At 41.9% G+C, this 22,395-nt stretch overlaps 1 protein-coding gene across 4 annotated transcripts in view; it reads left to right on the top strand.

Moving 5' to 3' along the window:
* Positions 1-22,395, top strand: part of nrg2a (neuregulin 2a) — an 80,175-nt gene that overhangs the window by 36,348 nt on the left and 21,432 nt on the right. For all 4 annotated transcript variants that reach the window (XM_075487688.1, XM_075487687.1, XM_075487686.1 and 1 more), the window contains exon 4: positions 21,753-21,873. In XM_075487688.1, coding sequence (XP_075343803.1) covers positions 21,753-21,873 — 121 coding nt within the window. The remainder of the gene's footprint in view (positions 1-21,752; positions 21,874-22,395) is intronic.

Raw genomic sequence — 22,395 nt, 5'->3', positions numbered from 1 at the left:
ATGTAGATGGACGGAGAGAGCAGAAGAAGTAGAAAAGAGAGCGTGGATAAGGAGAGGAAAAATACAAAATGAGGGAATGCATGACAGAAAACAGACAAAGACGTCGGGGAGAGCAGGAGAAAACACGGCGAGTGGAAGGAGAGACAGACAGTGAGGGAGAAAAGTATGAATAAGAGGAAGACATGAGTTTCACATCCATTTCAGAGTGCAGTTGGTGCTGGGAAGCTTTGTATCTGATGCCTTTCAGGTGCCACGGCACGGTGTTCTCTGGCTGTAGTGTTTTATCTCTCATCCAAGCATGCTAACATTGCATTAACCTGCTTCACCGAGGTGAGACGTCTGAGGGAATCGCAAGAATGAGTCATCAGCCGTCATGATGACCCGCACAGGCAGGGTGTCAGATATTAAAGTCAGGAATAGCAAAGTCAAATAGCCGTGCAGCACAGCACAGGAGCTTCAGTGTAACCCTGGCACTTGCTCACAGTGGGGCACGTGGATGTGCCTGCCTGCTGCCTGCTCTCAGCTCCACCACATGGTGACTGCAGGCCACCACAGCCCAGCTAAGCAGCTCGCACAGGTCACTGATTTGACTCGTGTGAGGCACAAAACAGAAGACGGGGAGTAGCTCTTAAATGTTTAAATCATTTATTCATTTCCATTTCATTTGGTTGTTTCTCATTAAAGCAAAATCTTGAAAACATCTTGTTTTGAGTCATATTTCACATGAAACAAGCTTTTTTTTTCATTTGAAGAGGTTTTTAAGCTAATTTCAAGATCACTTTTATCTCAAAAGTCCCAAATATCACATCTTATTTCAAGAAATCTTCACAAGCCGATTTTCACTAGTTCCATTGGCAGATTTTTTTGCTTATTTCAAGCAAAAACGTCTTGTATTTGTTGTTTTCTTACTTATTTTTGGAGGGGCATTTTTTCCAGTGTATTTCTTAGATTAAAAGCGTTAAACTCAGGATTCCGGGAAGAATCTTTTTGCCTGATACTTCACAGCACAGCCGATCACGGCTCAGCTCAGACCCTGCATGCAACTTCCATGTAACTCTGAGTGGAGTTGAACGCGGTCTCCGAGCTGCCCTGGGAAAGACAAAAACTTGCCAATGTGTGCAGGGCTGAGCCTCCCCTGAAAGTGGACCTCTCTCAGCACTCTGAGGCATGCAGTACACTGTGGCTCCGTGCCAGTGATGGAGTTTGCCAGTAACATTGATTGATTGGACTTGTGTGCAGATTTTACTCGTGTCTCTTTGTTGGAGCAGCAGAAGAGAAACACACACTGATTAAGTGCCAGTTACTCCATAATCATTCAGCACAGATGGTTGGATGTTCTGCTGAGTCGAATGTTAAAGTTTCTTGTTATCAATGTTTCAGCCTTAAGATCCGTTTAATACTCTCTCTCCCTCTCTCTCTCTCCTTGGCTGCTTTGGCTCAGTTGTTGCATCTTGGAAGTTTTCAAACATGGGATTCAATCTGTGCAGCAGTTTTTCAAGACTTTTCTCCCTATTTTAGGATTATTTTTTCTAATTGCCAATTTTTTGGCATGGTGACAAACTCGAGTATGTTGTGACTGAACATTTCCCGCTGCTTTGAATATCGTATGTCTTTCAAAAACTTTGCTGCCTTTTCTGGTGTGGTGGTTTGAGCCTCACACCCAACCCCCAACGTAGACGCCCAGGGACCATTTGTTGTCCATGTGGTCTGACCTCTACCCTGTAATCAGTCTGGCATGGTGAGACCTGCTGGCCCTCTGCAGCATGGTGTAGTATATCATCAACTGTTTTCTGTAAGGCCAGCATGAAGGAGCAACACTAGTCAAAGTTTGCTTGTCTCCACGTGGCTTCAGATTAAGGCCTCCCATTATCCTGTGTTGTGATAAGCGCTTGTGAGGCAGCCATGTGTCTGCAGGCTGCAGGTCACATCCTTGGGGGGTGCTGTGCACAGCTCCGCTGAGAGAGTGTGTGAGCGTCCAGGAATGTGTTGATGGAAATCACAGCTGAACATATGATTGCTTCAACTTCAGCAGTCATTCTGAGGCCCACCAGCAACAATTTCGCGCATGCACGCACAGCGGACCTCCACTTCCCCGATCGCACACACACAAAGACATACATGCACGCACATACCTGCACGCACATACCTGCTCACGTTTTTTAATCTCGACCATTTCTGCACAGACCTCCTGTCAAAAAAAAAACAACGTTTTCCTCTGCATCACAATGGTAGAGTCAGTTTAATGCATCCTTGGGTCTATTGACACATGCCGCTGCCTTGGGTGGTCTGTTACATCTCATCCCATCCAGCCATCGTCTGACTTTTGACCACTGCAGGTACTATTTCACAGACTGTGTATCGCACATTATTCGGATGCAGATGCTGTATACACTGGAAAACATCAAAGTCTTACCAAGTATATTTGTCTAATTTCTAGTCAAAATTTCTCATTACACTTAATATAAGACACAACTGCGTAACAAGTACTATTTCAGCCAGATATAGGGACTTGTTTGAAGACAATACATCTTGAATATCTTGTTAAATGAAAAAGTCTTGAAAACAAATTGTTTTGAGTCACATATCATATGAAACAAGCTTTTTTTTTTTTTACATTTGAAGAGGTTTTTAAGCTAATTTCAAGATCACTTTTATCTCAAAAGTCCTAAATATCACATCTTATATCAAGAAACTTGACAAACCGATTTTCACTAGTTCCATTGGCAGATTTTTTTGCTTATTTCAAGCAAAAACGTCTTGTATTTGTTGTTTTTCTTACTTATTTTTGGTGGGGCAATTTTTCCAGTGTAAATCTGCAAAATTCAACTTGACGCCCTTGTTCAAAATGCTCTTTTTGCGATCTAACCTAATTTGAATAATCCAAAAAGTCCATAAAAGCAGTTTTTTGTTCTCTAATGAACAGTTAGGGTCATTATGACTAAATAACCCTTTCTTTGAAATCAAAGCCATGACATAATTTACACAAATAAAATGTCACCCGAAAAGAAAAAGCAGAAAAATCTGTTTATTTCTTCTGTTTTCTTCCAGTATCTTTCTTACGTAAGTAAAACAGTAATCGCTTTGCTCAAGATAAACAACAACTTCCTTTGCTCGTATCTCTACCGCCCGCGCTCTAAAAACAAAACTCACTCGCTCCTACTACGCAAGTGACAAGATAAACTCCAGTGACGCCACAGGATGTTAGTCGGGGGCCTTTGGCCGAACATGGAGTATCTGCGAGCCGGTCAATTCCATCGATTGCTGTGGGTAAGCAGCAGAGACGGGAGCAGCCATGTCTGTGAGGAACAGGCCTTTACGTTTGCCAAGTGTTCTGTATTTACAGGCCACTGGAGAATGGCTTGTCAGGCTCTGTGGATCGAGCCGCTGGGCTATTAGTCATGCGATCCTGAGTCCAGGGGTCTGGACAGGCATTCCTCTGAGGTGACTGCGCCAGAACCACAGGTCTTTTCAGTTGGTGAGTTTGACCACAGATTAAGGTTGAAGTCCAGGGTCTGCAGAGCCAATAAGGATGTTGTAATCTAAATAAAAGACACGTATGGCACCAAATGTTTTCAGAGGGGGCCTCTGTGCTTTTGAAATGACTCAATAAAAATGGCTGAATCTGATTTAGAAAAAAAAAAACTAGGGCTTGGCAACGATTAAACTTTTTAATCTAATTAATCACATGATTTCCCTGATTAATCACGATTAATCGCGTTTCTACGCAAAATCCAAAAATGAATTCAAAAGTAGTGTATAGCTTTTAGCATTTAGTTTTATTTTAAATGTGCTGCCATGTGAATGAAAGTGCCATAACATTTGTTGTGCAAACACACTTTTAACATCAGCATCTTTTTGTAGTTTTTATGTAGAAGCCTCGCTCCACTGTCTGTTTCCTTGAATGACTTGTTGCTATCAGTTGTGTGTTTTGCCTTTAAGTGATATTTTAGACTGGAACTACTACGGTGAGAAGACAATTCAATTTGGCTGTAAATGCAGGAGTTTTTTTAAATTTATTTTGAAATACGTGCTTTTAAGTTGAAACAAGTAAAACAGGAAGTAGTGCCGGTTAGCTCCGTGAGCTTCACACAGAGGCTGTGTTCGAAACTGCATACTACATACTACATACTTCCATACTGCATACTCATCGATCAGACAGTATGCAGAGCGTTTACCCACAATGCATTTCGCTCCTGCCCAAGCAGAAATCAGCCGGCCTGAAGCTGATTTCGCTTAAGTTCTAAACTCTGTAAACTTTAGCAACATTTGAAACGTTTTCAGGCGAGAAAGTAGTCGTTTAGATCCCCAACGTGTTGAAAATCTGGCAAAATACCGGCTATTTACAATTTTTTTCCCACGAATTCGACGCTACTAAAGCTAGCCGTAGTGAGCAACGCACTTCCGGTTGTTTTCACAAAATAAAATACCCGTTGCCTTTTATCATAGGGAAAGCCATTACGATACAATTGGTGCTTTTGTTTTGAAAGCAGGAAGTGAACCTACCCTCGTTGTAGCTAGCTTGAAACTGCCGTTTTGACAGGAAATGATGATCGGCGACGTCACATTATGTTGCATCTTGGGTAGTTTGAGTACGAGTAGTAACCTCATGATGCATACCCAACATTTCGGCAAATCTAGTATGCATCCGGGAACGTCTCGCTTACTCAAACTCGCTTACTAACTCAAAAAGTTAGTAGGAGTAGTGGAAGTAGTAGGAGAAGTATGTAGTTTCGAACACAGCCAGAGACCGAGGAGCACCTGTAGCGGTGATGTCCAACTTTAAAATGAAAATGGCCGAGTCAAAGTTCCGTACCCTTCTCCATGTTTGGTGGTTCCGCAGCAGAAAGCAACAGACTTTTACAATAATAAAATGAATAATAAAACCTGCGTTAATGCGCGATAAAATCTTTATCTGCGTTAAATAATTAACGAGTTAACACGATAATAACGAGTTAACTCGCCCAGCCCTAAAATAAACAGCACACTTCCTGAAGTTATCATCACTCCACAGTATTCACACATTCATCCTGGATGTATGAGTGAGAAAATAAGTGCTGTAAACCATTCTGTTGACCTAATTGTTTCTTTCTCTGTGAGACGTTGCGACATGGCAGCTTGAACTCTTCGGCCATTACCCATCGTTTTCCCGAAGTTTCACCCACGCTGCAGGTTGTTTTTGTTTACACTCGGGCCTTTCTGTGTTAGTGAGCAACATCTGCCCGGAATGAGAAGAGTTTACGTCACGAGCGGATGAACACCTACGGCATCGTAAGCATGCGTCATGTGCTGGTGGAGTAACACCGAGCCATCAGCACACAGCGTCAGACACCATAAATGGGTTCGGTGTCTAACCTCAACTTTGATTTTCATTGAGTGGAATCAAAAACAAACATGTTACGATAACGAAACACTTTATAGATATTGTTTTAGCAACATCTCGAATACTGTAGCATGAGAAAATAATCAGGCTTATAAGGAGGCAGACAGACTTGGCATCTCTTTTGGCATATATTCCAAATGTGCTCCGAAACTATTTCCTGTATTTATCTGTTATATTTTATTTGTCTAAAATGATTACCTGAGGTATCCTGAGGTAAATCAGCTTTCTTTTTGTTTTAGTGCCAGAAACCTCGGCTCAATCTGACAGAAGACAAGCGATGTTTGGTTCATAAAGCATAAATCAGCTTTAATATGTCTGTAATTCATTGCTTTTTGACAGGGACTATGCATGGTATGAGTTGCTGCCTGTCATACGTTCTTCTATGTGCAAATGTGTTGGAGGAGAGGCAGCTGTTCCATCATAGAAAAGTCAGCAAAAGGCCCAGAAAAAAATCACATTTTTTCCGTGGATCATTAAATATTTACACAAACATTTATATATGTACATGTATATACAGTTTTATCCTGTCAATCCAGTGTGGTAAAGTGGGCATCCTCCATCAAACCTTTGAAAAACAGCTAAGCTATTAAAAATCCAAACACGTCTCACTTCATAGGATATCCAGTAATCTCTCTGTGTTATGTGGGACAGTTAAGCCGTCAGTGTGAATGGATGAGGATATCGCTCCGAGTGAGGAAGGAAGCAGCTGTTACACTTGAAAAGCTGAGTGATGTGAGCAGGAGGTGACACAAGGTTCTGCTGTGTGCAGGGCTTTGTTAACTCTTCCAGTTCCTCACAGAACGCATCACAAACTTAATTTGATAGCACAATAAAAGAATCCGTCAGCTGTCCCGGTGGTCCGTCCCTGCTGTTTGTTGACCCCCCCCCCCAGCTGTGGGTGACAGTGCAGGGTTCTGGTATAACCTGCCAAATAATGAACAAATACTGGCTGTGTTTGTTACTGCTTTCAACGAGGAGAAATTATTGCCCGAAAATGTTTAATTGCATCATAAAGGCTTGTTTGCACTGAGTCGGTGATAATTCGTAGTTGCTTAGAAGTTTTGTGAACTGAGCCGGAGCCCTGAAAGGGGGCTTGCCAGCCAGTCGGCTATTGTTCACTCACATCAAACGAAATCTGGGCTCCTTGCTTTTTTTTTCAGAGCGGGGCATGACTAATTCTAGGTGTCCTTGCACTTCTTTAAAGTTTTCTTTGAGCAGGAGAGGAACATATACTTACCGTTTCATTGCTTAAAGTTGGTACAGTTTGGTGGCCACAGCTGTCTCTAATCCTAAACCTCCCATTACTCCCGTCTTCCTTTTGTCGGTGGTTTGGGCGACTGTATTCGTCACGTCGTGTCTGTTGTTGTGATCCCACTCAGGGTTTTTTTACGTGACTCGTAGATGCAGCGTTGAAGCCGTTTCCGCTCCAGTGTGTAGGCGTGAGTTGTGGATAGAACTGCGATACACTCACAGTGAACTCATCTTTTAGTATACAGAGGCCCATCAGCCCAACAAAACACCCCCTTGCTCTGTTGCCCGTTTTACGGAAATACGGCAAGTGTGGGTGGTTGTGTGTACGCGAGTGTGTTTACGAGTGAAAGAGGGTTGCAGCACATACACGTACGGGCTGAGTGCTTTCTGGCTTTTGGGGAATTGCAGCGGGAGAACCTTTGGTCCCAGCAGCTGGCCACTACTGGAGCTGTAAGCACAAGCCTCCAAATATGGAGCTGCGACATATATGTCTCCTGAATCTGGAACAAGGTTGCAGAGTCTGCGGCAAAGAGGCCCAGCTGTTAAAACAGAGGAGGGAACACATGTGGACGCCTTACATTTTGGATTTTCAAACTCATATATGTACATTTTTACATGTGTGCTTCTGTTAGAGATGGGACCAAGTCACACATGGGCAAGTCTCAAGAAATTTTTTCTTGGGCAAGTCAAGTCAAAGTCAAGTCACCTTATTATTACAATTTTACCTGCAGAATCTGATCTTAATAAAGTGAAAACACAAAGATACTAACTGTCAGTAAACATGATTGGTCAGTGTGTCCAACCTGTCCACCCCGTATCACATCAAGCTAACGTTAGCTAACTACCAACTAGGCTAACAGGATAATATTAGCTAATTTGACAAGCACTTACTGGTCAGAATGGATCTTCAAATGACGAACAAAGGTCGAAGTTGTCGTCTGGCTGTCTGAGATGTTGATGCCGCATTTCTTGCACGGTGCTGTTCGTCTTTAGCCGTCAAAATGGTAATTATGAAAGCCGAAGACTCTCGGTGCCCCTCCCGCTGACATGTTGATGCATATCTGACATGAGTTTATTCTCTCCAATAAACACTTAAGGTATGTAGAGAGGGCATGACTGATTGACAGGGTAGGGATCCAATCATGACGCCATTCTCAGCCTGCGCTCCTACCGGGTAATCAATATTATTTTTTTAATTAATTTATTAATTTTATATTCAAACTGAAAACATGAACTGAATAACTCTCAAGTCATTCAAGTCATCGTGTCTCAAGTCAACTGCTGAGTCTTTAACTTCCAAGTCTCGAGTCTTTTATTTTTTTGTCAAGTCAAGTTACAAGTCATCAAAACAGCGACTCAAGTCGACTCGAGTCCAAGTCACAGTGACTCGAGTCCCCATCTCTGGCTTCTGTGCTCCTGAACATTTTAACTGTGGTGAATGTTTGCCCCAAAGCTCCAGTGAATAACATTTACCGTGTAGAATCCCCTTGAAAATAAGAGTTTTTTGTGTTTTCATTTCCTTAGAGTGAGTTTTTCTTTTTTAAAGATGCTGCAGGTCACCCTCCTCGCCCCTCCATGATGCTACAACATACCGGCTAGCATACCAGATACTAATCTGGCCAGTGTGAAGCTCACGCAAGTAACCGAAAGGCCGGCGATGAAAAATGAGAAGCCAGATTTTCCATACTTCCCACTGTAGGTGGTACCTTTTACCTTAACCCAGCCACCCTTTGGTCGGCCACTGGCTCGGCTGGTCATTAACGCACCAAAGCTGGATGGAAGGGAGGTCAAGTCAGCTCCTGTTCGCATCTCTGAGGTCAAACTAACGACCTCCTCTACATCTGGAGTGTTCCCAGTGTTTAACATATAGCACGATAGTTACCAGCTTCAGCTGACTGATGACCATCCAAGTCAGTAGCTGATCATTTGATTTGCTGAAACAGACAACAGACTGTCAATGATTGCAAGCAAAAAAAATGCAAAGTCTTCCCAAGTATATTTGTCTCATTGAGTGTCTCATTACACTTGATATAAGACACAATTGCCTAACAAGTACCATTTCAATAAAATATAGCGACTTGTATTATATTAAAACATCTTGAATATCTTGTTAAGTGAAAAAGTCTTGAAAACATCTTATTTTGAGTCATATTTCAAATGAAACAAGCTTTTTTTTCATTTGAAGAGGTTTTTCAGTTAATTTCAAGATCACTTTTATCTCATAAGTCCTAAATATCACATCTTATTTCAAGAAATCTTGACAAGCCGATTTTCACTAGTTCCATTGGCAGATTTTTTTGCTTATTTCAAGCTAAAACGTCTCGTATTTGTTGTTTTTTTACTTATTTCTGAAGGGGCATTTTTTTCAGTGAGGGAACCAAGTTCGAGCTGCACTGTCGTTTTTTCACCTTTCTGCTGTTAGTAGCTGCTGTTTAGAGTGAAAAATACACAGTGAGGCGTGTCTATAGATGGAAAGATGGTGACAGGTCCGCATCATGTCCTCCGAAACATTGTCATTTCATAATTTCTGTGCCTTTATTGTGACTTTATCATGTTTTGGACACATTTTCTTGAAAGACTGGGCTGTTTTGAATGGCTTTTCTTTCAGAACCAAAGGTATTTCTGAGCCATCGGCATCATGTCTAACAGCATTTTTTCTCCAATTTAAGAGGGTTAAACGCAACATCCACTTCTCAGTGATAAAAAAAAAAACTATTTCTCAGTCTGCACATTTATCTGAAACGCTCTATTTCAGACTTTAAGTGTAAAAGATGTAGGTGAATATTCCTCAACATCTTGCTGAATGGCCGTCCGTCTGCACATGGTGAAGGAATTTTCACAGATCATACCACATGGCCCAAAGGTTAAAATGTGTCACCTTCAGGTCGCAAATCTGCTTCTCTGACCTTCACATAACCATCAGAGGTGCAGCCTGTCAGGTGTGGTTATGCCAAACGTGTTGCCAGTTAAGAGGCTCTGAAGCGGATGACCATATGTCCTGGAGCACGTTGGATTCTCACGTTGTAAATCAATAACGGGAATCTTTGGCAGCTGGCTGCTGCGAGCATTTGTACCTGTTGAATTAGTGCAATTAAAAGACTCCTCCTCACCTTTAGCTGCTCGTCCATAGCTGCAGTGGCCGTACCCACGGGGGGGCGGGACGGTAAACAGCCGTAAATAGCTTCTCGGGTCAAAGTGGGAAAGTAAAAGCAACAGACATCTTTACACTTAGAATGTACAAGCAGCTTGGATGCCATGCTAAGCCCACACAACAGGGCAGAGAGCAGCCTGGTCTCGGGCTGTGCTGCAGGAAAACACCATGTGTCGCTTTGTTGCCAACTGCACACACACACTGATGTCCGCCAGCGGTCATACCAACACCCACTCCGACACCCACACAATGCCGTGCCCTTCCCCAAGTGCACTTTGCTTACTCGCAGTGCACAAACAGCTGTTGTGCAATCGCACACTAGGTTGCTCTTTGATTTCACTTCAGTTCCTGAGACGATTGAGGCAGGCAAGACCAGGCATATCAGCTATGTGGCTGAAAAATGGTAATAGGAGACAAGAATATAAAAGAAGACACACTGGTTGTGGCGGTGGCGGTCTCGCTGATGAGTGGGTGGTAGATTAATGTGCTTGGCAGGCTCCATTTTGTTCATTTCTAAACATCCCTCTTTTTTTTTTTACTCTGGAGGTGTTTGAATTGTGGATAATTTTTTTCAAGTGCACTCTCATTCATCAGGGGGTTCTTTCGTGCATCATACCCAGTGTAAATAGTCCTTTAATTCTTTAGTGTATTTGACACGAAATCTCATGTTGCTTTTAAAAAACTGTCCAAAAATGCTTGGAGGCACAGATGCTGAATGTTGCCATCAGCTGGGTGTGGCTGTACTTTGTGTGTGGAAGTAATATGCTTTGGTTTTTGTTAGCTTTGGCAAGCTGAAATATTTTCCTGATTATCCTGTCAACAAATCTTTTTTTTTATCCTTCTTCTACCTCGCGTTAGCTTTGTCTTCGCTTCATCTTCGCTTCATCTTTCTTTTCTTGTTGGAACATTTATCTGCACTCAAGCTCTTTTATTTATCATTTATCTGCACATAAAAAGCATAAAAAGTGCATCATATGCCACTAAAATCAAAGCCCCAACCTTTCATGAAACAACGTTCCCTCATGTATCATACGCAGTGTCTGCAGGCGAGGTCCAGAATTTTTTTCCTCATCTGTTGATGGTGTAATTAGTCTCCAGCTGCACTAACTATAGAACTGTAATAGCCCTATTCAGTACTTTAAACAGTATCATTACTGTGACTCCACAAATGAAATATTTCTACTTCTCTGTCATGCATGCATTATCTTAACCCTCAATGCAGATCCTCTGTCACCACATCAGACCCAGCTGTCATCGGCTTCATACCGAACCAAAACCACTCTTCCCAGTTTATCTGTTTATGTTATTTATTCATTCCATCGAGAATAGGCAGCCTTTTGCAGAAAGGCTCAAAGGAATATAATAGCAGCGCACACAAGTGTAGCAAGAATGCCTGCGATACAAACTGGAGTTCAGATAAAAGCTCTTGGTCCCAGCTGTAACAGGAGACATGTCAGACATTCCCTGCCAAGAGTGGGGAGGTAATTGGAGGTGAAGGGGAGGTGTGAGTTGGGGAGGGGGAGAGGCTGAGCTTTTCTTCTGGTACATAAAACTGACTTGTGGAAAAGCATGTCTGGGTGGCAGAGCTATTACAGGTACCACCACCCTCTTTATGTGCCTGTTTAAGAGTCTGTACTTATGACATTTAGCACTCTCCACTCTGATTTTACGGCCTTGAGAAACTTGAATCTTTGCTTGAGTTGTGATGAAGATTTACATAAAAGATTTTGCCCCGACTCATTTTGCATTGTAATAGCCTGCATTGACCCAAAGCAGTTTTCTTCATCTTTCCGCACTGGAAAAAATGCCCCTCCAAAAATAAGTAAAAAAAACAACAAATACAAGACGTTTTTGCTTGAAATAAGCAAAAAAATCTGCCAATGGAACTAGTGAAAATCGGCTTGTCAAGATTTCTTGAAATAAGATGTGATATTTAGGACTTTTGAGATAAAAGTGATCTTGAAATTAGCTTAAAAACCTCTTCAAATGCCAAAAAAAGCTTGTTTCATATGAAATCCGACTCAAAACAATTTGTTTTCAAGACTTTTTCATTTAACAAGATATTCCAGATGTATTGTCTTCAAACAAGTCCCTATATCTGGCTGAAATAGTACTTGTTAGGCAGTTGTGTCTTATATTAAGTGTAATGAGATATTTTAACTAGAAATGAGACAAATATACTTGGTAAGATTTTGATTTTTTCCAGTACGGGCTTCGTTGAAAAAAAAACAAAAAAAAAAAACATTTTGTCTCAATGAAAGTCTGCACACTGCTTTCACTCAATGACAGACTCCCAAATAGGCAAAATTATTTATACACTTCATCCTGATAACATTGCTTTTAAGAGCGAAAATAAAAAGCCGTAACAAAGTCCAGATGGACGTGGTCCACCACTGTTTGAATAACTGCCTTGGCTCTCCTCCTGCTCAGAGTCATGCTCCGAGATGCTTTTCTGTTCAATAGCACCGGAGAGAAGTGGAAAAGATTAAGCCCGGCTGAAGTAAATTATCAACATTTGTCATGAATTAGGCAGACATGTATGTAACTCTGTACCACAGTTGAACATGTATTTCATTACACGATTCAGTGTTCTGGGGCTGGGTTGTGAGGTGCAGGGCAGGGCTACGATTCAGTTGTGTTTGCTGCATATTCACAGGGTGCCTCAAGAGGAGAACGGTGCAGAAGGGACCTCTCTTTTCATTTTTACGATTTTCCTAGAATCCTTTGGAGAGCGTGGAAAGACAGGCATGTTTATGAAGGTTTCCAGATGGTCCTGCTCGCACCCCCAGCTTTCCTTTTCAGTTCTTGGGCCATGAAGGATTAATCAAAGTCAGTGGTGAGGGCTGATAGCTAAACACTGTGACTCCAGCTAACCCAGAGGAAACCTCTCCTCGACTCCCTTCAACTCAGATTCAGCCCTCGGGCTGCGTTTCCCGAGGAAAAGTCTAAACTCCGGGTTAAAAAAAAACGAGCTGACTTAATGAAACCTTGGCTGAAAAAGTGCAGATAAACAAACTCTGACCCCCGGTTCTGGTTAGCAAAGCGGCTGATCTTGTTTTTTAGGCTGAAGAAGTTTGTCCCCAGCTTCCAGCCAGAAGTCAACCTGAATGAAAGCACCTGAACCCTGGTCTACACTGGAAAAAAATCAAAGTCTTACCAAGTATATTTGTCTCATTTCTAGTTAAAATATCTCATTACACTTAATGTAAGACACAACTGCCTAACAAGTACTATTTCAGCCAGATATAGGGACTTGTTTGAAGACAATACATCTTGAATATCTTGTTAAGTGAAAAAGTCTTGAAAACAAATTGTTTTGAGTCACATATCATATGAAACAAGATTTCTTTTACATATGAAGAGGTTTTTAAGCTAATTTAAAGATCACTTTTATCTCAAAAGTCCTAAATATCACATCTTATTTCAAGAAATCTTGACAAGCCGATTTTCACTAGCCTGATTAACATAGACTTTCAAATCTCTTCGAGATTCTGGTCTGACCAAGACCATAACGAATACGATTCGAAATGGCCTGGTCAACCCGCCTCCCTCGGGTTGCTACTGGTTGTGGCCAGAAAAGGCTGTGCCTAAGCTTAAGCCAATCACACCACTCTTTCCTCTGACGTATGATTTAGCTACCAGCGGGGCTAACTGGTAGATTAAACTCTTACCAAAGCCAGTAGGGAGCAAGGCGAAAACGTCTTTCCTGTCAAGAAATGATTCAAGGGCTGTTCTTTGCTCGATTTTTAACGACAATCTCCCGTCGAACACTTTCATTACAGCATCTACAGCAGTGTCAAAAGCTTGACGCTGCTCCATGTTGATATTGAATGAAGCGCTTCCGTGTACAATCCATGGGTTGAGTGGCAGTTCAACCACATCACTACCTTGAACACGCCTCTACCCTGGGCCGTTGGCGCTGCTCAAAGTTGATTGCTTCCCGACAAAGTGGGTGGAGTTCCCATTTTTTCGGGAACTCGAATCCACCTGAATGAGCAGTTTGCCTGAGTACAAGTGTAGCAGAGCCAAAGGTGTTGCGTCACTGCGAGGGCGGAGCCTGGGTAGATTTTCACTAGTTCCATTAGCAGATTTTTTTTCTTATTTCAAGCAAAAACATCTTGTATTTGTTTGTTTTTTTAACTTATATTTGGAAGGGCCTTTTTTCCAGTGTACGCCGGGAGGTACAGTGTGTGTACAGTGCAGCAACGCACGGCGTGCCAAAACAAAGGATTTACAGGAAAGGTGTTGCAAGTTGAGTCAAATCAGTTCTTCAGAATTCAAGAAGGAAGGATTCTCGTGATCAGGATAAGGTCTTCCAGCATTCGTTTTTATCCTCATCATTACAATCTGCTGGGGACGGATGCAGATTTAAGAGGATTTCATTAGAACAGAGTTAGGCTGTGTTCGAAACCGCATACTTCTCCTACTTCTCCTACTACTCCTACTAACTTTTTGAGTTAGTAAGCAAGTTTGAGTAAGCGAGAAGTTCCCGGATGCATACTAGATTCGCCGAAATGTTGGGTATGCATCATGAGGTCACTACTCACACCCAAATTACCCAAGATGCAACGTAACGTGACGTCGCCGATCGTCATTTCCTGTCAAAACGGCAGTTTCAAGCTAGCTACAATGAGGGTAGGTTCACTTCCTGTTTTCAAAACAAAAGCACCAATTGTATGAAATTGTATAAAAGTATAAGTATAATTGTATAAAAGGCAACGGGTATTTTATTTTGTGAAAATAACCAGAAGTGCGTTGCTCACTGCGGCTAGCTTTAGTAGCGCCGAATTCGTGGGAACAAAATTGTAAATAGCCGGTATTTTGTCAGGTTTTCAACACGTTGGGGATCTAAACGACTACTTTCTCGCCTGAAAATGTTTCAAATGTTGCTAAAGTTTACAGAGTTTAGAGCTTAAGCGAAATCAGCTTCAGGCCGGCTGATTTCGGCTCGGGCAGGAGCGAAATGCATTGTGGGTAAACGCTCTGCATACTGTCTGATCGATGAGTATGGAAGTATGCAGAATGGAAGTATGCAGTTTGCAAGTATGTAGTGTGTAGTATGTGGTTTCGAACACAGCCTTAGACTGAAGCTGTTCATGCCCGATAAGAAAGAAATTGAACCTGAACGGGTGGAGCAGAGGAGCTCCCAGCGACTGAACACGTGTCTCCTCTGGTTTCTAAATGAAGAGGTTTTCTACACTCACCAGAACCAAACTCATCTCACAGATGGAACATTTTTTTTTTTCAGGCACATGCAAAAGCACACGAAGCCTGCCGAACAGCTGTTCTCCGTTGCATGGAGGAACGTTCGCGGCATTCGCAACACATTATCAAACCAACTGTCAACAAAAATGGCCGCGGCCTGTTAACAGCCTCTGTAGCAGATGAGCTTTTCCCACTCGGTGCCGCTCACTCACGGCAAAGATAAAACTGTAACATGTGAAATGTGTGTCATCCCTTTAATCATCCTCCCCAGCTTCATGTTTGGACAACATTGTGAGAAAGGATTTTAATCCAGTCAAACAGAATCTTCCGCAGAGGACAAACACTTGACTGATGTAATACTAATGCGATTGAATGCAATTAAAGAATGAAATCCAATCACACACAGAAAATAACAACGACTCAGGATTATAAACCAACCGTTTCACTCTATCCATGTTGCATGAGAGTCGGGTTCACGCAGCATAAATCCAACCTAATTTCACGTTTCTTATGATTCAAACCATCACGGTGTATCCAAAATAACACGCCATGCTGTTGGAAAAACGACTCAAGTAATGTGCTATCAAAAGGAAAAGTTGGCAAAATGAAGCTTTGGCTGTATGTACCTCACAGTCGGGCTTGTAGGCCTGTTAATCACGCTGCTTTAGATCCACCGATTTCAATTAAAAACACTGTATCTAAATCACACTGCTGTCGCTTTCATGTGCATCTCGAGCCACGTCGATAAATTCTTCGGGGCTTGTTGTGAGTTTTAATCTCGAGTAAACATGCATCGCGGCCAGAGTAAACAGAGTTTTGGCACAACGAGATCAGGTCTACGAGAAAACACTGTGGTTGTTGTTCCGCCGGTCAAGCCTGCATCTCTCCTTGTATGGGTTTACCAGCAAGCGAGTTAACTGCTGCCTGTACGCTGCAGCATTTCTGTTCAGACTCAAATCAAAGGGGCAAAAACAGCCTTTTACTTCCTGAGATTGTGCCAAAAGCCTCAGAAACGTTATTAAAATGTAAAACACTGGAAAAAATCAAAGTCTTACCAAGTATATTTGTCTCATTTCTCGTCAAAATATTTCATTACACTTAATATAAGACACAACTGCCTAACAAGTACTATTTCAGCCAGATATAGGGACTTGTTTGAAGACAATACATCTGTAATATCTTGTTAAATGAAAAAGTCTTGAAAACAAATTGTTTTGGGTCACATATCATATGAAACAAGCTTTTTTTTACATTTGAAGAGGTTTTTAAGGTAAATTCAAGATCACTTTTTATCTCAAAAGTCATAAATATCACATCTTATTTCAAGAAATCTTGACAAGCCGATTTTCACTAGTTCCATTGGCAGATTTTTTGCTTATTTCAAGCAAAAATGTCTTTTATGTTGTTTTTCTTACTTATTTTTGGAGGGGCATTTTTTCCAGTGTATTGCTTTTTTTTTGAAGGATTTAGTCAAAATGTTGGCTGAATGCTGCTTGCTATACAAAGATATGCATCACATGCCTTTAATAACTGTTAGAGGAACTACTTTTTGTCTCTCTCGTGTGATTTTGTGACCCTTCAACTGTGAGGCCTGCACATGAAATCCTCATAAATGCTATAAAGCAGGTTTTTTTCTGCCAAATATTGTTTTTTTTTATCTCCAACTCAACTTTTCATTTGACTGTTTTTTTTTTTACGACAACACTTTTACTGCCGGTGTTCGGATAAGGTTGCTGAACAACATGTTTTATGGTCTAAGAAGCATCACTATTATTGAGCACTACCTGCTGTTGTGTGGCATGCACAGAGCTTTGGCACCCGATGCCGTTTCTTTTGTTTGGGGCAACAAGGGCACTTTGGTGAAAGTTGAGGAGAGACAAGTCAAGTCACGAAATTATGTAACACGCATCTCATTTTCCACCTTGCTTCTGACTTATGATATCATGATGTTTAACCAAGCATGTTTAAACATAAACGTGTGTTAGGAGCTGCTGTCGTGTGAAAATATTGAGATATTAAAGGGATAGTTTGCCTCTTTTGACATGAAGCTGTATGATATCCCATATTAGCAATATCATTTATTAACATTTTCTGTGAGCCGAGTTCCAGCCTCGTTTTGGTGTTGACAAAAGTAGTCCGGCTAGTTGGCTTGGGTTTAAAAAATAAATCGTTTTACTTCTCAAAACAACATGCGTTCAAAAGAGTAATACATTTGCATCACAAAATCGTTCTCCAGGAAAAAGTCAGACCTCACAATCGCTTGGCCCTATTTTCTCTCCCTTCGTATCACTGCCTGCTGTGCAGACCGTGCAGACCGAAGTGCAGACCGAGCAGTCCCCTGCTTCCGAGCAGCAAACACCGTAACAGGCGCGGCTGTCGGCAGGCGGCAGCGCGCAGTGATACGAAGGGAGAGAAAATAGGCCCAAGCGATTGTGAGGTCTGACTTTTTCCTGGAGAACAATTTTGTGATGGAAAAGTATTACTCTTTAGAACCCATATTGTTTTGAGAAGCAAAACGCTTCATTTTTTAAACCCCAGCCAACTAGCTGGACTACTTTCCTCAACGCTAAAACGAGGCTGCAACTCGGCTCACAGGACGCAGCAGGGGGTAAGAAAACGTTCATAAATGAGATTGCTAGTATGGGATGTCACACAGCTTTATGTCAAAAGAGGTGAACTATCCCTTTAAGTATCTGCTGTTGGGATAAGCAAAACCTGTGCGTTTAAAGGAGTATTTATTTGGATAAACTGCCAACATTTGTACCCTGGATGCGGAAGGTTTCCAGGACTTTCCAAAAATTGTGTTCAGGACCATCTTTTTTTCCGTCTCATCGGTGTAATGGCAACAGCAGCAGGGTTCGACTGTGATGGTCCGCGCTGGGATTCTTCAGCTCGCCTGCAGTGGAGCTGCGCGTAATTAAAATCGCTAAACAGAATAAATCAGGCGCACACGTGTGTATAAAACATTTCACAATTGATTGTTTCTGCCAGAGAGAAAGCCAAGCAATGCGGTCTAACAAGTTCTGGCACCTGAATCTGATCCATTAGCGAGGCCAGAGTGAAACTGAAAAAGTGAAAAAAGTCATTCATAGGAGATGTGGTCAGTCTGAAAAACTCCCGCCTAACAGTTTCATGGCTTCTCATGCCGATGCTTAGTCATAAGGGGGTGTTTGCTACCTGTGCCACACGTCGCTGCAGCCGCTCCATTAGGCTAACGACGCACATGTCAGAGATTCAGCTGGTTTTTTTCTCTTTTCTTTTATAAAACAGCTGTTTTTCGTGCTGTGGGAGTAAGAGCAGGGTGGAGTTTCCCAAAAGTCACATGAGCAACTCTTGTAAACCTTGTGATCTGATTAAAAAATAACGATTTGGCCACAGATAAGCCGGGAGCCGAGTGTTTCCTTTTTCCAGTCGCATCATCCCTGCAGCCACACACGTTGATGGCCTCATCATTTTGTGGGAATTGTTCGTCTCATTCTTTAAATCTAAGTGAACGGCACACTGGAAAAAATGCCCCTCCAAAAATAAGTAAGAAAAACAACAAATGCAAGACGTTTTTGCTTGAAATAAGCAAAAAAATCTGCCAATGGAACTAGTGAAAATCGGCTTGTCAAGATTTCTTGAAATAAGATGTGATATTTATGACTTTTGAGATAAAAGTGATCTTGAAATTAGCTTAAAAACCTCTTCAAATGTCAAAAAAAAAGCTTGTTTCATATGATATGTGACTCAAAACAATTTGTTTTCAAGACTTTTTCATTTAACAAGATATTCCAGATGTATTGTCTTCAAACAAGTCCCTATATCTGGCTGAAATAGTACTTGTTAGGCAGTTGTGTCTTATATTAAGTGTAATGAGATATTTGGACTAGAAATGAGACAAATATACTTGGTAAGACTTTGATTTTTTCCAGTGCACCTTAAATTCTGCACCCGACATGACATCGTTCCTGGCTCTGTAAATACAATCATTGAAATATATTGTAGTTAAGCTGTTTTGTAGTTTTTACACAGTCTATGGTGTCATCTCCAGCTCTGTTATCACATGCCTGTGTTGACTGGTTTTAATAGTTTCTTTAATTGTGTGAATGATTTGAGGATTTCTAAGCTTTCTGTTCAAGATGTGCTGAAACTGGGGGCGACACGAGGGAGAGAAGGGAGGAGAGGAGGGGAAATCTGGGACACTTACCGTGCAGCATCGCAGATTGGATGTCAGTCGATGACTACAGGCCAATAAGGGCTCCCAAATGAGCTGTTTTGTCAGTCTTGAAAGCTGAACCACTTACTTCAGCGTTGCTCAGCTGTGGTGGAAACTCTTTAAAAATCCCAGTTTTAAGCTGCTCCTTTGATCTTTAATGAATGCGTTATGATAAAAAGCTTTTTTTTGCACGTTCCACAACAGATTTGCATTTATTGTTGCCATTTAATCTGCAGCCTTTGGCAGCTCTTTGCCAGTCAGTTGGACTTATGACATCATTTCAGGGTTTTGATGTTTATTGCACCTAAAATCTTTTTTTTACTTGGATAAAAGCACAATCATGTCTGCAAGTTTCTGTTTCTTTACTCTTTCAAAAAAGTTCTCGAACACAGACGAGTGGTGTGTTTAGTTTGGGCTAATTAACCTTATCTGCTGAGCGGAGACATGGGCTCCACTTGCAGGCATTCAGCTGGATGTCAACACAAACCCAGCCTGATGCTGCAGCTGCTTGGGTGGAAAGGAGTTACATGATTAGTACACTTTCATTCCACGTAGCCTGAATTAGCTTAACCACCACTTTGCACATTTGATGATATGCACAGCTGAAAAAAAGTATCGTCGCTGAGCTTTATAAATGCCAAAAAATGTTTCGGTTTGTTTAAAATCAGAGATAAGAGAGGGTTTGTGACTTGCTCAGTATTCAATGAGTCACAGAGCCCTCTTTTAAATAGCCATCACTGACAGTGAGGACAGTAAAAGGAGCCTTAGAATAGACAGAAGTAAGCAGTGGTCACTTTTTAAGCCCGTAAGTATTAATCCACGTAAAAAGGCTTTTAATGACAAACCTTGTTAGTGGTGTTAGCACCTAAACGAAATACCAGGAAAGCGCCTTGGAAAGAAAGAGATAACAGTGGAGATGTAGCCTATTAGGCTTGGACTGCACAATCTTTTCTATGTAAGATTTAAAGTTGAAGTGTTCTCTGACCTCCTGTGTGGGTTTTCCCTCACAGTCCACCTGAATCAGAGGGAGATTATGTGTGAGTGTGAGTGTCCGCCTCCCCTGCTAGGGACTGATGATCTGTCCAGGACGTTCCCCTCCCTTCCATCAGTGCATTCTGGGACAGGCTGTTGCCCTACATAGAATCTGCTCCAGCTCGTTCTGCAGCCTTTTTGTTTAGCTTGTTTTACAGTTGAGCTCTGAATAAAGTTTCTGTTTTTATAAGTTTTATGTTTTGAGGTTCCTTCATCTCGACAGCTTTGTTTGATGAGGTGTTTTTTCATGTCAGCACACCAAACAAGAAGTCAGGTTTGAGTAGTTCTGATGAGCAGCTGGGTAACAGTGAACGTAGCATGGTGTAGCCTCTTTGTGTATTGAAAGAGAGCAGCTTATAGGTTAGACCCAAATGAGATCCATTTTTTAACTGACATCAGGCATAAATCACAACTTAACTCCTCAGTCACACCAGTTGTCGATTCATGTCTTGGTTTGCTGTTTGGATTTATGTTCTTTAGAGTAAAAACCTTAATGCCTTCCGTCTGGACTGTATTTTTTCACTTAGAAAGGAATTCTGCACTATTCTGCGACGCAACGGCATCGTTTTCTGTAATTTTTTCTCTTTTTTCCCAACATTTCTAGTTTGTCTTACAATATTGTGCTCGTACTTTGCAAAGTGGAAACTTATCAGTGTTCTTTTTGCAAAGCCAGACTTGGAACTGAACAATTGAGGCAATCTGTTTTGCTTTTCATGTTAAGGAGCAGATGAATTAACCTTTGTAGTACTCGCCAAAAGAAGAAGTGTGCCTCTGATCCAGTGGAAAATCGCTCTGATGCTGTTAGCCTGCTGCAAATAAAACAACAAAAGCACAAAAAAGCCGATGGGAAATCTAGTTTTGGTGGCAAACACATGTGTCAGAGTCAGACGCCCGTCTGATTAAAAGCCTTTGGCCGTCTCCTTTAGGCTGCAGACGCTTTGCAGTTGTGCAGGTGTGCCCAATGCAAAGCGTCTGTGTCCCCGCTAACGAACTGTAGCGTCTTGCAGCAGGTACACAGTTGGAATCACATGCCAGCATCTGATATGTAGAGCACGCTTCTCCCTCCCCAGGCCCCATCCTGGCCACGGCCTTTCCCCCCTTCCTCAGCAAACGTCCCTACCTGTGTTCCGATAAGCAGACTCTATCCCAAACATGTTATATCTGTTCAATCGGAGGGGGATTAAGTTCAGATGCATGACATTTTAGCCCATTCCAAGGACCTGAGTCAGCGCATAAACAACTCCTACGCTGAGCCAGGAAAATATTTATCTTTGCTCATAGAACGTCTTGAGATAGCGTCAACACGGCTTAGAGACACAATTACATTTGTGGATGGAAAACTAAGAGTCCTTGGAGTGATACAAGTGTATAGTGTGGGTAGATCACAGAATATTTACAGACATGCAGAGGATCATGTTGATAAAAAGGACGAATCCCATTTATCACAAAGTTTAAATCCTCTTTCATCCGCCTGACTGCACCTAATAAGGCAGAGGAATAAGTTAACGTGTGTTTTTTTCTGTGTTTTTACATAGTAACCACAACGCTATCTCCAGGCTCAGGCCACGCCAGAAGATGCAACGAGACAGAGAAGTCCTACTGTGTGAATGGCGGCGAATGCTACTTCATCCATGGCATAAATCAGCTTTCCTGCAAGTGAGTTATCTCGGCCTTGGATGTTGTTTTGTTCGCCCCAGTGAATCTGAAAGCTCTCGTCCTGACCCCCGAACACGAGTAACCTGAACATTTTTCTGTTTTTTACCTTTTATTTCTGTGATATTGTGTTATTCCCCCTGCTTCTTTCTTTCAGCAGCAGCAGCAGCAACACATCACAGGGAAATCCTGCCAGTTTTCCTAACCAGCCACCTGTTGTGTATTTTAACACTAATAGTGGAGCGAGGCGGTGGTGTGCTCATCCTTTTAAGTCATGTTTAGTGTACAGGAGGGCTGCACATTAAAAGCCTTTTCAAAATGTCATGAGTCACTGGTTTAGTGGTGAGCAAATATTTATGCCTGTTAGAGGCCCCCAATGAGGTAAATAGAATCGTTGCTTACATTTGGCAGAGGGGATCAAGACCCATGTGTAAAGCGTGGCGGTGGAACCATGTATCTCTGCTTTTCAGGAGGAAAACAGGTTGACATTTTCCAAGAAACGGCCCTTTCTGTTCTTTTTTTTTC

This window comes from Odontesthes bonariensis, chromosome 16 (genome assembly GCF_027942865.1).
Source record: "Odontesthes bonariensis isolate fOdoBon6 chromosome 16, fOdoBon6.hap1, whole genome shotgun sequence".
NCBI classification, from domain to species: domain Eukaryota; kingdom Metazoa; phylum Chordata; class Actinopteri; order Atheriniformes; family Atherinopsidae; genus Odontesthes; species Odontesthes bonariensis.
This window is presented reverse-complemented; position numbering and strand designations above follow the sequence as displayed.